This window comes from Homarus americanus, unplaced genomic scaffold (genome assembly GCF_018991925.1).
Source record: "Homarus americanus isolate GMGI-L3 unplaced genomic scaffold, GMGI_Hamer_2.0 scaffold19117, whole genome shotgun sequence".
Taxonomy (NCBI): domain Eukaryota; kingdom Metazoa; phylum Arthropoda; class Malacostraca; order Decapoda; family Nephropidae; genus Homarus; species Homarus americanus.
In genome coordinates, this window is record NW_024754704.1 from 2426245 (window position 1) to 2441279 (window position 15035).

The 15035-nt window shown below is 34.9% G+C and overlaps 1 protein-coding gene across 2 annotated transcripts in view; it reads right to left on the minus strand.

Moving 5' to 3' along the window:
- Positions 1–14801, minus strand: part of LOC121856023 (serine/threonine-protein kinase PRP4 homolog) — a 38418-nt gene extending 23617 nt beyond the window's left edge. Inside the window, exons 1-5 of one of the 2 annotated variants that reach the window (XM_042351282.1) lie at positions 14689–14801; positions 11685–11846; positions 9649–9898; positions 9328–9474; positions 8712–8914 (exon numbers count right to left, since the gene is read on the minus strand). In XM_042351282.1, coding sequence (XP_042207216.1) covers positions 8712–8914; positions 9328–9474; positions 9649–9898; positions 11685–11846; positions 14689–14693 — 767 coding nt within the window. In that variant the 5' untranslated portion in view covers positions 14694–14801. Of the gene's footprint in view, positions 1–7194; positions 7260–8082; positions 8196–8711; positions 8915–9327; positions 9475–9648; positions 9899–11684; positions 11847–14688 lie in introns of those variants that run through there. The other variant, XM_042351283.1, reaches the window with a different exon arrangement.
- Between the last annotated feature and the right edge of the window lie 234 nt (positions 14802–15035).

Here is a 15035-nt window from a genome sequence, read left to right on the forward strand (position 1 = left end):
TAGGAAGTGTACTATGTTCCCTCTAAGTTCCTTCTTTACCTCTAAGCTTCCATAAATGATACTCTCCAATAACCTTCCTTCCATGTACAGTATTGTTCTCTCCCTAACTTCACTCTAATATACCATTATGACTTAACATCTCTCCCAAATACTTGAAACATTTAACCTCCAGTAATTCATTTTTCATCATAATTTTACATTTTGGTTTGCTAAGCTTTTCTACTTTGTGTGTCTTACTAGAATCCTCCCTTTCAAACTCAATTCTCCAAAAAATACTGTTCTACATTCATACCATTTATGTACCATTTCATTGCCACAAATCCTGTAAAATTTATTCACCATCTTTTGCAACTCCTTCACACTTTATGCAAAAAACACTGGACCATTCACATGGGAAAATGTTACCAATGATAATGAATTGTATGCCCTAAGAACTTCTTTGGAGAATTAGTCATAAGGAACAATCACACCATATCTGATAAACCTGAGACTATGAGTCAGGATTTGTGGTTTAAGATCACATGAGAAACAACACTGAACAAACATAGGACCACTAGAAAAGACTGCCTTGGCCAAGTGAGTTATATCATAATAAAGAGTAAACAATGATCAGACTATAGCACTGCGAGAGTAAGTGTTCACTTTTATATTCTATTTATATATAATTATTACTGTAAATATTGGGGGCCTCAGATAACCTGAATCTTTGTTAAACTATTTAATTTTCTATTCTCTGGTTTTTAAAGACAGAAACATGTAGTTAAAGCTTGCTTTGTATTTGTTCTTTCAATTATTGCATATTACAAGGTTCGGTAATACCCTGTATCATGCACCAATCGCCTCATACTGCATCCCAAGCCAAAACATACTGTATTTACAAATTATCCTAACATGGAGAAAAATTTCTCATACCTCATACAAAAATGCAACGAAAGTAAAGAGCTGTCATATGTTTCAATAAGGTCCGTATCTCTCAAAAACATTGGAAGAATCCTACACAGGCCTCCTTTAAGTGAGAGAGAGAGAGAGAGAGAGAGAGAGAGAGAGAGAGTGTGTGTGTGTGTGTGTGTGTGTGTGTGTGGAGGGGGGGGCATTAATTAAATTTGGTAAACATACATCCTCTTCCTAAGGAAAATCTTAATATCTCCTGTTATTGAACTCTTTGCTACAGCTGTCACTGTATATTGAAAAAGCTGCTTCTCAAATTCAGAGCAGAGACTATGCAGAATTATACCCACCCTTAACAATCATAGACCTCAACATGTTGTAAACGAGAATAAAAATCAGTAAATGAATCATTAATGGATAATTGGCAACCCTTTTCTAAGTGAAAGGAAGACCATCATGCACAAGCCTCCCATAGAACCTTCCAAAAATACTGTTGGGTCTTTAGAAAATTAATGCTATGAAGCTGGTCAAACATGATGCTGGAGGAGGTGCAGATGCCACCCTATTGTGAATGCAAATCAAGAGTAGAATATTCAAATATAAAGATTTTAATAAATCAATGATATTCATAATTACTCCAATATGTCTAAGCGTTCTATTATAATAGCCCATAATGTATCATCAATCCTGCAGTTATTTTTTATTCAACATTTTTATGGTATTTTCCACAAAGGTAGCTAAGCCCTGGGTATAAACATGACTGGCAGCCAGTTCAATATGCACCACAGTAAAATAACTCCCTACCAAACCTGTCAAGTCACAGTTCTGAATTGGGATATCCACTTGTTACCAACTGAGCCTATCTAATAAATCTATAAATTTCCCCAAACCCTATACGTGTACTGTATACTATACACCCTCCTGTGAAGATGAGGAATACTGGGTGTTAATGTTTGATGGGGGGATGTGGTCCTTCAGCAATGAGTGTGTGTTTGACTTTATGATAGAAACAGGCTTTTGCCCTTCAGGTACCTTTTTTGAGCATTAGATAATTCACGGTGTAAAAGTGGGAGATGGAGTAGAAGTAAAAATTTAAAATCTGATAAATTTTATTGTGGTTGGTGAGAAATCTAGATAACAGAGCTGTGATTGCAAAGGTAATGTAAGGATTACCACTGAATACATTGTAGGCCACTGATACTTGGAACAGTGTGTCCCAGTGGTCAGCTGGCACAATCTCTGTATGTGTGTGCATCAAGTTATCCATACAATTATTCCACAGGTGTTTGTGTATATCACATAAATACTAAGTTAAACTATCACTGACTGACATATCCTAACAGGAAAAATAATTTCATATCCTTAAAACCAACAACAGAAAACAAGATTACAGAAGTATCAAATGGTCATCTATCTTGGGACTGACATTTTCCACTGTGCTACTAAACTATCTGTTGGGAAATGGTCATTGTCTGTACAGTACTATAGTACTGTACAGTTGCAAAAGAAAATTGTGGATGTGATCCAAGTGTGAAAGGAGTCAGTATTTTCATGACGAAGAAGGTATCTAACGAGGACAACGGATTGGAATTTACGATGGGGAGGCACATAGCAAAGAAAATCATAAAGGTAACGGTGAAACGAATTGTAAATTTTAACTGTACACATGCAAAAACACTCTTCAAAAAAGAGTCATTGTTTAATATGTAAGGGGACTATTCAAGCTCAAATGCAAATATATGAGTTGAAGTATTAGCAATCTTGGTGTAAGCATGAAGAGTTTTGAGGAAATGTACGACTCACTTTAGAAAGGTCTAACACAAAGAAAGAGATAATGATGGCAAGTGGTTATTAAAGAATAACAGTAATGTACTATATTGCACTGCATCTAATTTAGATATTAAGGATAAGCAGACTTTGTTATTTGTAATGTTTAATCATCTGCTCTATCTTTATGTTCTCGGAAATGAGCTGAAACTGATATAAAAACAAATACATACATAAACACGGGTAATCTACGATTACATTGCTTGCCTCGCACAGAAAATTCAACCAAGACGTAGACGCAGACGCTGATGTGGATGCTGGCACAGACGCCATAAGTAGTAGAATAGCCTTTCCCATAAATGATATATATTTGAGGATTTAGAACGAAACTGTGTAGAGACAAGGAAAAAAATAAACAACAGTCATATGTATGGGCAAAACTACAAGAGGTCACATACTTCAGGCACACATGAAAGACTGTTGGGAAGAGTATGTATATGTTCATGTACTGTATTAAAACACTCACAATGCTTAGAGACCTTGCATGGAAAAACAGCAAGAGATATATATTTAAGTTTGAAGTGATCAGTACAGTAATAAGTGTATTCAAATGATGCAAAACTTATTTCCATAAAAAGTAGTCTTTAGAAACACCCATTAATTTTATAGTGAAACCATACTCTCTTTTATGTACTTTAATCACATTTACCAATGAAAACTACACCATAATTTTTTCAATGAACTCCCATGATACTGAGATAGACACACATTTGTCTGTACACAAAAGCTTTACCTTGTATACAGACTTTCACAAAACTATAATAAAAATATTAATATACGAATATATAATTTTACAGTGTTATTAGGACTAACTTGACCCGGATCAATCACGAATAAAAAACTTGTGTATCTAGCAAGAAGAAAATGTCTCAACTTAATTTTACTGTATCTTTGCCAAAAATTAATCTCGCAATTTTCTCAAATTATCTTAAGTGTAAATGCCAGTCTTAAAAGGGGCCCTTTTCACAAATGAGAAAGATGGCAAAAGTTATGGGTGGGACCATTCATAATTGCAAAAAGTACTCAGGGTTTTCTCTCTCCATATGGTAAGCATATACATGTACAGTATCCAAAATGGAGTAGTGAAGAAGCTATAAGCCATTACCCTTGCCCGGGTACTTACGCCGCTGTAGACAGGGCAGAGCTGGTGTTGGATCAGCTCCATACTAAGCCTGTAAACAGTGAAGCCCGCAGCCAGTAATTAATGATATTTGGCTAGGTGTTTTAAACGTACAGTACTTAGATTTATGAAAAAAGACTGGTTAGGAGGTAATTTACCAAAATTCTAACTAAGTTCTGTATAATCACCTAACTCCTTTCTTAGCTGATACCAAGTCAAAAACATATTGGAGAATTTCGGTTTCAAAGCTTTAGACCACTTCCTGTGGGGACTATAATACCAATTAAAATATTTGAAATAACTGAAAGTAAGTAACAACAAAGTTTACACTCAATTAATCACTATAGTAGAATGCATACACAACCTTAAAGATGGTAAACCTGTTTACTGCCAACTGCATATTTATACCCCTATTAAACCTTAGAAAAATGTTGCTACCTGAAGTAATTAGTTCATCCATTCTTTAAACATAGAATTTTATGACAAGAGTGTTTGAGGAAGACCTTGTATGTGTTGCCCTGCAATAAATACAAGAAGCATAAATTGTATTGAATAGAATTGGAGGATGGGTTTAGAATTATATTTGAGTATACTGTATGCTGTTGGTTCATAAGTCTAAAGTTATTATGGCTTACTTGTATGCAAGAATATAATTACTACTCTTGTTCATTTAATTTCTTTCATATACTGTACTGTATTTCAATTACTGAAACAAAACACATTTACATACTGTATAAAATACAGTAGTATTAATATACAGTCCCCTTAATTATGAAACTCAAGTCACTGCCTGAACACCTTGGATGTACAGTAGCTAAATCAACTATCTGTGCAGGTGGGGGTCGATATGCTCCGAAATTTTACGTGTGACTAGTGACAGCCCTCGTTTACCAAAATTTATCATCCATGGTCTCATATTGTTTCCCACAGAGTAAGCACAGATAGTTGTTTCAGCTACTGTACATCCTAACCAGGGTTTTAGAGTCCCCTTCAGGAGTTCTTTCTGGTGTTGTACATGTGCTGTATTGGGAAAGTTTAGTTACTAAGTAAAGATCGTGGTGTTTGTACTATCCATTCTGTCATTTGATTTACAGAAAAAAATTGGATTTTCTACATCCAATGTTTGTTCTTTTTCAAGCATCTCATTGGAAACAGAATTATTCTTATCACCAACTCTAATGTATCTCTTGTGATAACACAACATTCTTTTTCAAAGCCAAACTTTATACAAATCTTTGTTTGACACAGCAAACATAAAAATTCTAATTATTGTACATCTAAATACAGTACAAAAGTACATTACTTGCTTGAAAGATGAGAAAAATTCTTACCATGATGATTGCTGCCCTAAGCCCTGCTGGAATGCTATGCTGGCCCCTGACCTCACTTTATCATCTAAAGCTGGACTTCTCGCCATTAATCATCATATTGCCTATTAGAAGACTTGGATCATGTCCAACTATAGATGATATGAAACTATGATTTGTATTTGGATTGATGTTTGATATGAAAATAAAAATAGAATTGAATCTATTTATAATTTTGTCTGACTTATCATCACATGCAGTCATGTTTGTTAAAAATCTAAGAATCCACCTCCTAATTTCACCAGTTAAACTTCTTGTCCTAATTTTGTAAGCTATCAGTTTGTGATTATATTTTCAAATGACTTTAGAAGATTTATGTACAGTATAGTATATTTAACTGCTACATTGATGTATAAAAGGAAAATATTTCCAGAGCTTAAACCATACATTATCTCCTTACATACAACACTGTGGCTTGCTAAAGACCCTAGAACATCTCCCACACACAATGATAGTAACAAAATTTCTGTACTGAAAAAGCCTCTATCATATATGCATTCTTTCAACCTTTCCTTCTATCCAACTTTTTGCTTTACTTCACGTCATTTAGGACTTCCGTGATTTTATATTTTTTCATTGTCATATTCTTCTTACATAACAAAGATGTCCATCTTTTATACTAAAGCAAATATAAAATTCCACATTCCTTAACAATTCACTTTTTTCTGCTTAATCACATAAACTACCAAAAGTTATTCCAGTGATCACACAACATCTTAAGCTAATGAAGGAAGAAACATTCAAACACCCTTTTATGTTTAAATTCAACAGTTTTGAATCCATGTTTAAAATTTTACCTACCCGGTACAGATATTTTCTGTATTTTAATTCAAAAGTCAAACAGGTAAACTGCACAACACCATAAAATATATTACTACATATTTAGAATTAAATGTTCTGGATTAAGCTTTGGAAAACATCAAAGCTAAGGATGTTTTAGTAATAGAGGCATAAAAGTTTTATAATGGTGCAATGGTGATCACTCTACCATTTCAATGAGAATCACTCCACCATTTCACACCTACGGTTCACAAGCCCAAAATCATCCTCATTGCTGTATATGACTTGCAGTTTTAACTTTCAACAATTTCACATTTCAAATTGCTGCCTTAATCTTGGCACTTTCTCTGATACTGTACTGTATTGCACCTTCCATTTTAAATTGTTAATCATCTCTACTTTGTATGTCATAAAATTTCATAACATGGCAGTTTCCAAATTCAACTGGTTTACTCCCAATACAGGCAGTCCTTGCTATACAAAAGAGATGCATTCTGCCAAAGTCCATGTGTAAAGCAAAAATTTTTTGTGAAAGAGGTAGTCTTATAGACATAGTGTTATATATGGAGGATGCATTCCTGGTGGCTGATTTTCAGACACCTTATACAACCAAAATTAACCAGACTACTGTACTGTATATACAAAAGTCATGATGAATCAATAAATCAATATAGAACATAATTTACGGTATAATCAAATGAACAGTCATCATAAATAATTGAAAACGGAATAAAAATTAATGATTTTGACTCCTTTGCAGTATTGTTTATCTCACTCCATTAACTTTTTATACAGTCACCTACTAAAAGTCCATTTGCCTCTCCCCCTGAACCACAAACCCTGAGATTCAGACTCATAAATCCAAAGCATTGATGAACAGAATAATACATCAGTCTACTGCTTAGGGTTCACGCGTCTGAATTTTGGAGTTCGTGGTTCAGAGGGAGGAGAACAGGGTTTAGTAGTTGGCTGTACATTCCCCTTGCAGATTGTAGGACACTGCTACAGAAGCCAGTCATACCTCCTCTCAGGAGATACGGTTCTCTAATCTATTAATAACCCAAACCGTTGACTGACCCAGATGCCTGTGTCAGCACCTCAACATCATCCAATGATAAAAAATCTTAACTTTGGGGGGTTTGTTTGTATAACAAAGACCAAGTCAAAAGATTCCAAACACAAAATCACTTTAGGTTGACAAAAGAATAGTACCTGCGCAGTGAACCCCATTTGGTGGAGTGGCATAGGTTGGAGTGGAGTGGAGTGGTCCAAAGTAGCTTGAGTGCAATTTTGAAATTTGTATGAAAGGAAAAAATGTGTATCAGCACAAATATGTAGCATTTTGTGAAGTTTGTTCACTTATTTAAGAATTTTGTATATGTGAAAATACTGTACTGTACACATATTATTATGGAAAAGCGCATAGTGGGGACTGCCTGTATTTTAATCCTATTGATGTTTAGTTCTTTTATATCAAGTTTACAACTGTTATTTTTCCTCCAACTTTCCACAATCTTACTTATATAATCAATTTACCAACATTTACAACATTATGATTAAATAGTTAATATCTGCCAAGATTTAAGCTTTGCATGTCAATAATATATTGGTGCATTTGTAATGCCCTTCAAAAACAGGGTACAGTACTTGTAACAACTTTTGGGAAGAGAAGAATATCAAAATCCTTTTTTCCCCATGCATTGTTAGAATTGTTCAATACTTCCCTCTAATTATATATATATATATATATATTTTTTTTTTTTAACTTATGTATACTGTGCTTTCGAGAAGCCATTTAGTTTATAATACAGTAGTTATTCCTAATAAAGAGCAACTGATGCCTGCTTCAGGTAACAACATTCACTGGACCTAACATTTCCCCTTAGAAATCAAGTACAGTACACTATAATCTCCCTACAGTAACTACTGTACTCTTCAATTATAAATAGTAAGTAAAATAAAAGAGAATTTTTTGACAGTTTAAATCAGGATTCAGTCATGGATGGAATCATCTTTCATAAAGCAATCCTACTCCTATAGAAAAAATTAACTAAAAGAAGTACTGCTGTAAGTACACATTTCATAAAACAGCATCAGTACCTGGTTATACTTAACGGTAACCAGCAGCAATTCAGTGAAGAGCTCATAAGTACAGCAGAGAGCCAACCCAGCGACCAACCGCAGCTTCATAACACCCAAGGAAGGTAGGCTTGCTAGAACGCTCAAACACATGTCAGTTACTGAGATACAAAAAGAGGCTTACTGTGAACTATTTAAATATGACATTAACAGTGTAATAGTTTCCTAAAAGAAACCTAACCTAAGCACCTCAAAATCCAGCAAGGGGGGATTTTGATTAACATGTTCATCTCTCTTGACAACCCATTAAAATATTTTATATTGACAGCACCTAAAAAAAAAAAAAAAAAAAATATGCAATAACAAGATCACAGTTACATCAGAACAAGAAACTTTACCCCACAAATATATATATAATAATAAATTTACTAATGCCACCTCTTTCAAAAAGGGGGGTAAATTCCTCAAAAAGTGCATACTGTTCCATTAAAAGTTACATTTCTTTCAATCATTATAATGCAAAATAATCATTGCATCTGTTATTAACACTTAGAACTCAAGATCTCTTTGTTACCAGTTTCAGGAAAGTCTGGGTCACTGAAATACAGGAAGATAATATGATAGTTATTGTTGTCACATAAATCAGATACCTGCTTCTCTTCCGTTTCTTTGGCCTAGATTCCCTTTCTCTCCTTCGCTCCTTCTTCTTGGGCTCAGCATCATCAGAATCTTCAATGGTTACAACTTCATTTTCAGGCTTCTTAACCACCACAGGCTTTGGCTTTGGCTCCTGAGGCTCTTCTTCATCTTCGACATCACTCATGTAAGCTCCCAGACATGCCTGCAGTGCTGCCTGTTGTACCAAGTGGGCAAACATATCATTGGAAAGCCAACTCCAGGAAATCAATAGAGTACTCATATTGCTTCTATACTACAGTACTGTACTATGAAGAAACAGGAAGTAAATTACATTTAATGAATTACTGTATGCTTTTCATTAAAAATATGTTCGGTATTCTGCAAAATGAAGGGTCAAGAACTAAAATTTTATTAATAGTCTTTCTTCTGTTGAAGATACAGTTGGAATTTCAAAATGAGATTAACACCATTTCTTAACTCTGTTTTACTTTTCTTCAAATCTTCAATTTTGGTGTTACAAACTATTCTCAACAAGAATGAAAGCAGAAGACCTAGTACTCCATATACTTAACAGAGCGAACTCTCTTTTGAAAAATGTCAAAACTGGAAAATTGTAATTAAACTTAACTTCTGTTTCATGAGTTCTTCCAGATTAAGATCCTCATCTATGTGGAGGAAGTCTGAGGAGTCTAAGGAAAATTCTTCAGCCTTACGAGCAGCTTCTCTCGAGTTGTCATCACTAACAAGCTCATCACTGCTAGACACTGTCACAGGCTTTAACATGAAAATTTACAAGAATAAGTAAATATAAGGAATGTGTAGGAAATATTAATGCCGAGATTTGTTGATAGCTATTAAAATGTCTGATAACTAATTCAAACCAAGTTGTTTAAGTCAAATGATTTACAATTCTTCTACAAAACCTTCTTAAAGAATTACTACACTAACCTGGTTTCTGCTACCATTGTGATTATTGACGACAATTTTCATAGACTCCACCATACCATTACCAGCAGACGTTCGCATAATCTCCACATCCCTCCCCCGCTCACGTGGCTGGTCATGATTGGGGACAATAGCTTCAAGCCCTGACTCCAGAAGCTCATCAATAAGTTGCACTTCTTCCACATCATCCGATTCTCCACTCTCACTTTCAGACCCTTTGTGCCTATGTTTAGAGCGGTGTTTTTTGTGTTTCCTGAAACATCAAATTTATACATGAGCAACTATCCCCTTCAGAATTACAGTACATGTTTCCTTTATACAATTTAATTTCCTCCCCTGTTGGTCTCTTGTCCACATCACACATATTCCTAATACAAGGTACTGTATAGGTAGAGTACAGTAAAGCCTCGAATAATGATGGTAAAGTGTCCTCCAATATTGCAGAGTAAGGTGAATCATCGTATCGCGAATCACTAATTAACATTGAAATAAAGCAATAATAATGAGATGCATTCCCAAGTGTGACCTTTTCATATCTTTTGTGTAACTTAATCACACGCTGCTTATCCTGCATCGAGTACTTGACAAACTTAACTCCCTTACAATAGTTCTGCTTCTCCTTTTCCTTATTTGGCCGCTTAGGTGGGTCTGTCCCACCAGCACCAGTACGACCCCCAGTAGAGGTAGAGGCCATTATCTTGACTCGACAGGTGGTAGTACCAACCCAAAAAGTACACAATAGCAGCCCGGGCGGTTGCTAGGAAGGCGCGGGCTACGAGGAGATAGTTGCGTTCTTGTAAACCTCTTTTACATTCACCACCGGCAATTCAATCACCAAAACGCTTCTTGGAAACATTCTTCTTACCTTGTCTTTCCTTATTCATCACTAACACTACAAAATTGGAGAAAACAGCGAAAATCACGGAGCAATCAACAAAAACCCAGCGATTCACCTGATCACGTGATGTAAATAGAGAGCGCTGAAGTAAACAGTTATTAGTCCTCACTGCGAAACAGCCTTTTTACCTATTCTTTTCATACAGTATTTATGGGTAACAGCTAAAATTTAAAAAAAAAAAAAAAAATTACAAAATTTACAGAGTACCTCTAAAAAAACCACTTTACAAACAAAAGACGAGAATCAATTGAACATGTGATGTCGAACGTGAACTGTAAACATTGCATAACCCTGTGCCACGCTTAAAACGTTGAGGATGGAATCAAAACACTGTGGATGGAATCACGTTATAGCCAACATTCGTATGCGAAATTCGCGTTATACAAACAGCGTTCCCCTATTCATCAATCGCGTTACAACCAATTCGCGTTGACAAAACACGCATTGTAGCAGAAATGACTGTAACTGGTATAAGGGCTGTGATGTCATTCAAGACGGTGGCCAGCATTCAGCTGGCTGGATCTCGTGAAATTCACGATATTTTACGTCAAATGTAAGATTGGTTACATTAGGTAGTGCTTGCGAAATTCAAAACGCGAAATAGAAGAATTTACTGTACAGTACAATATAAATGAATAATAATATGGTCACACAAGAGGAGATGGGACGCCATTGTTTTCGTTTGTGTTTATAGCTGGGATATTAAAGAAAAAAGTGAGACTGATAGTGGAACGCCAATGTATACGTATGCACTCAAGGAAACATAGTCATTTATCTTATGAATACGTACAAAAGATTCATTATTGTTTATTAATGACTATGTATTTGATTGAATTAATGTTTATATATGTGAAATGAACAATGCAATTCATTAATAATACAAAAAATATTAAAACACACACGAGGAGACAAGACGGCATTGTTTTCGTGAGTGAAGATGGTTCTACATAAGAAACTGACTAAAATAAGACTGGTTGTAGCTGTAGTGAACTTAATGTAAAAAAATTGAATACCTGTATGTATGCTTAAAGTAATGTTATTTAATGTATTATTACACTCAAAGCGCACATACAGCGCACATACTTTACACACAATTTCCCTGACACTAACTTATTAAATGATCCCAACAAACAAATCTTACCTCTCTTTTCTGGAGGAAGATTTATGACGGTGCTTATGCTTGTGAGAATGACGCTTATGCTTCTTCTTGTGCTTGTGACGGTGTTCTTTGGATCTGGATCTCTCTTGATCCTCTGGTTTTATCTCATCATTTGAGAGACTAGACAGACTTAGGTCATCAGAGCTAAAAAAAAGAAAAGAATAAACATGTTTATTTTAATGAGCTACAAAAGGTTCAGCATAACAGCCATACCACATGTTAAGGCCAATACAGTATCATTAACATAATTTTCTATACAAGCATCAAATAATCTCTTACTACTGTAGAAGGAAGTCACACTTAAAACAACCAGATCCTGTATCCATGCCACAATAGGGTCTTAAGAAATAACATGTCCAGGAGTGCAATATTGTATTCTTTAATTTGCTTTGAGAGTACAACACAAACCTTACCAATGGTGTTGTAATTTTAAGATCAATATATTGGATCAAATTAGTAAATGTCATCTGAATAACAAACGTCTGCAGTTCTGTTCATGATTCATTCGAGAGTACTGTACTATACTGTACAGTGAGAGTACTGTACTATACTGTACAGTCATTCCATATGTTACGGATATTCGATTTGTGAAATTTTGAGAAAATAGCATTTGTAAATTAGAACTCAACTGTAAAGCACCATTAAATCTAAGATAAAAAACAAAAAGTTCACCATCTGGAAAATGCATAAATTTTCAGCACAAAAATGTAATATGGAATAAATAATTTGGCAACTGTGGCTCACTTCAATATCAATAGTCACACTCATTTCTCACCAAGACATTTAAATGAACGTGGTGTTCCCATGCTTTGCTTTAGGTCTAAGAAAGTGGACTTGTGAGCAGCATGCTCAGTATGGGGTGATAAGAGGGAGTGAGTGATTTCCTGACTATTATTGCATGTTATTATATTGTACCTGTAATGGAATTGCGCATGGAGAAAAACATCCACCAGACAAGTTTTATGGTAGAAAATTGAGTACAGCATTTCTTTAAGAATTGGAAAAAATAAAATTTGCACATAAACAGAATACCCAATTTTTCCATGGCCATACCGTAGTTCAAGGGTTAAAATAAGTCGATTGAATTTCTTGGGAAAAGAGCCACAGAAAAAAGAAATGGATAAAATGGATAAATCACAATTCTTGGGGTGGATACAGACTATTATTGAAGTAAAAATTCTTCCATATAAGACTCTAAAATAGCAATTTAGGGTGCAAATATATATTTTTATAGTATTATTGTAAATATTTATTCACAAAAACATTCTGGATGTAAATATTGGAGCTATGATGTCTGTGTGTGGCTGTGTATTACACAGGGAGGTTAACAAAACAAAACAAAAACAAAAACATTACAGTATTATGGAAGAGGTTTTCCTCTCAAGCATTATCTTCTATAGATATATATCCTAAAGCTCATGGTTATAATGCACTAACTGTCTTCCAGTGTTACCATATAAGTGATATCTCCGTTAGCCAGAACAATTGGTGCAGAGCACTTCCGAGAATGAGAGATTTCCGGGTAACGAGACGACTCTCAAAGCAGGAAAAAAAATCCCTCATCCTCGGAAATTTTGGGGAAAAATTTTTAAAGAAAGTTCCAGAAATTACCCATTACATCATCTCTTGAACCCGGAAAAAAAATCCCTCATCCCCGGAATTTTCCGGGTAAAACTTAATTTTTCTTGGAATTTCCAGAAATGCGCCCGATTTCCTTCTCTCAAACCCAGAAAAATACTCGCCCCATCCCCGGAACTTTCCTGGTATCGGAAAATTTTCTCAGAATTTTCCAGAAAATGTGCTCCTCAAAAAATCTTCCCAAAGCCAAAATTTTCCGGGAAATTCCGGCTTTGGGAATAATTTTCCAAGAAAATTTCAATTCCGGCTATCGGAGAGTTCCGGCTTTGAGGGATTCCGGCTAATGGAGATATTACTGTACATTATTAATGAGTAGTAATACTTTATGATGGTTAAGTGCCTTAGCCAGCAACTAATGGAATTTTTGTTTTATAATAGATCCTTTATTACTTCAAGAAAAGTCCCCCAAAATGAGAAGGAATAAGTCTTTGTAATATAATTTGTAAAATTTTTGTCTCAAACATTATTCTACTCCCGTATGCGAGACAACATACCGGTATCCATTATTAACATCTGAGACGCTTCTCCAAACTTACCAGCTGCTGCTGCTACATTATGATTTATCAGTGACAAAATGATCCAACCTAAACTACTTAAGTTATGTTAGGTATATTAGATTAGATGGGTTAGGTTTGTTCATTTTATGTCCAATATATAATATGGGAATAGCTGGTAACTTGTAGCACGCGGCCGTAAATATGTTAAGATGTTTCATATAAATATTACAAAAACTTATTCTTTCCCATTTCCTGGTTTTTTCATGGGTAATTATTTACGACTTCACAGCTGCTGATTTAGTTCCTGGGTTCTGTGGCTAGGTTGGGTTAGGTTACATTAGGTTAGGTTAGGTTGGGTTAGGTTACATTAGGTTAGGTTAGGTTGGATATTAAATACAGGTATGACCAAAACTAAAATTTACCATTATTTTAGTTTCGGTCAAACGAGGAATCAGTTAGGTTAGGTTGGGTTAGCTTGGATATTTAAATACAGGGATAACCGAAACTATAATTTTACCTTTCGAACTATGCCAATGCCAAATATTATGGCTACATTTTTCCCTAGTGCATTTTTATGTAGAAAGGTACTAAACCATATAAGTACCTCAGAAGTAAACTTAACCATATTAATATAAACCATAGGAAACATCATCTTCTTTTTAATATCATGAGGATGTAGACAGGTAGCTAATGGTACTGAAGCTAACCGAGCCGATCATCCTCCTACATATTACACAAGCTAATTTCAATAAAATGTGGGGCTTTAAAACCATCTGATACATGTAAAAAGGTACAATGATAGACAGTACATTAAACATTGTTAGTAATGACTCGCTCTTATGTAAACTTACTTCATAATGACGTGATGTTAAATTTTAGGTCGTTGTTCACTTCAGCCACGGACGCAGAATGTGTCGTTTACACTACCATTACCGCCACCTCTCACACCAACACTGCCTTTTAAATATTACTATATATCACTACAGCCATTAAATTCTTCAGTAACTAAGAAGAACAATATATATATTTCGCATTTTTTTCAACATATTACAGAATAGAGGAGGAAAAGTATCCAACATACGATGATAAACAAAACGTTTATAAAATTACAAAGAGATTGTATGAAAGAGATGTATTCGACCTCCTTAACTAGGCCACATTTCTGAGGAACATATTTCATAAAACGTTTACTTTATTT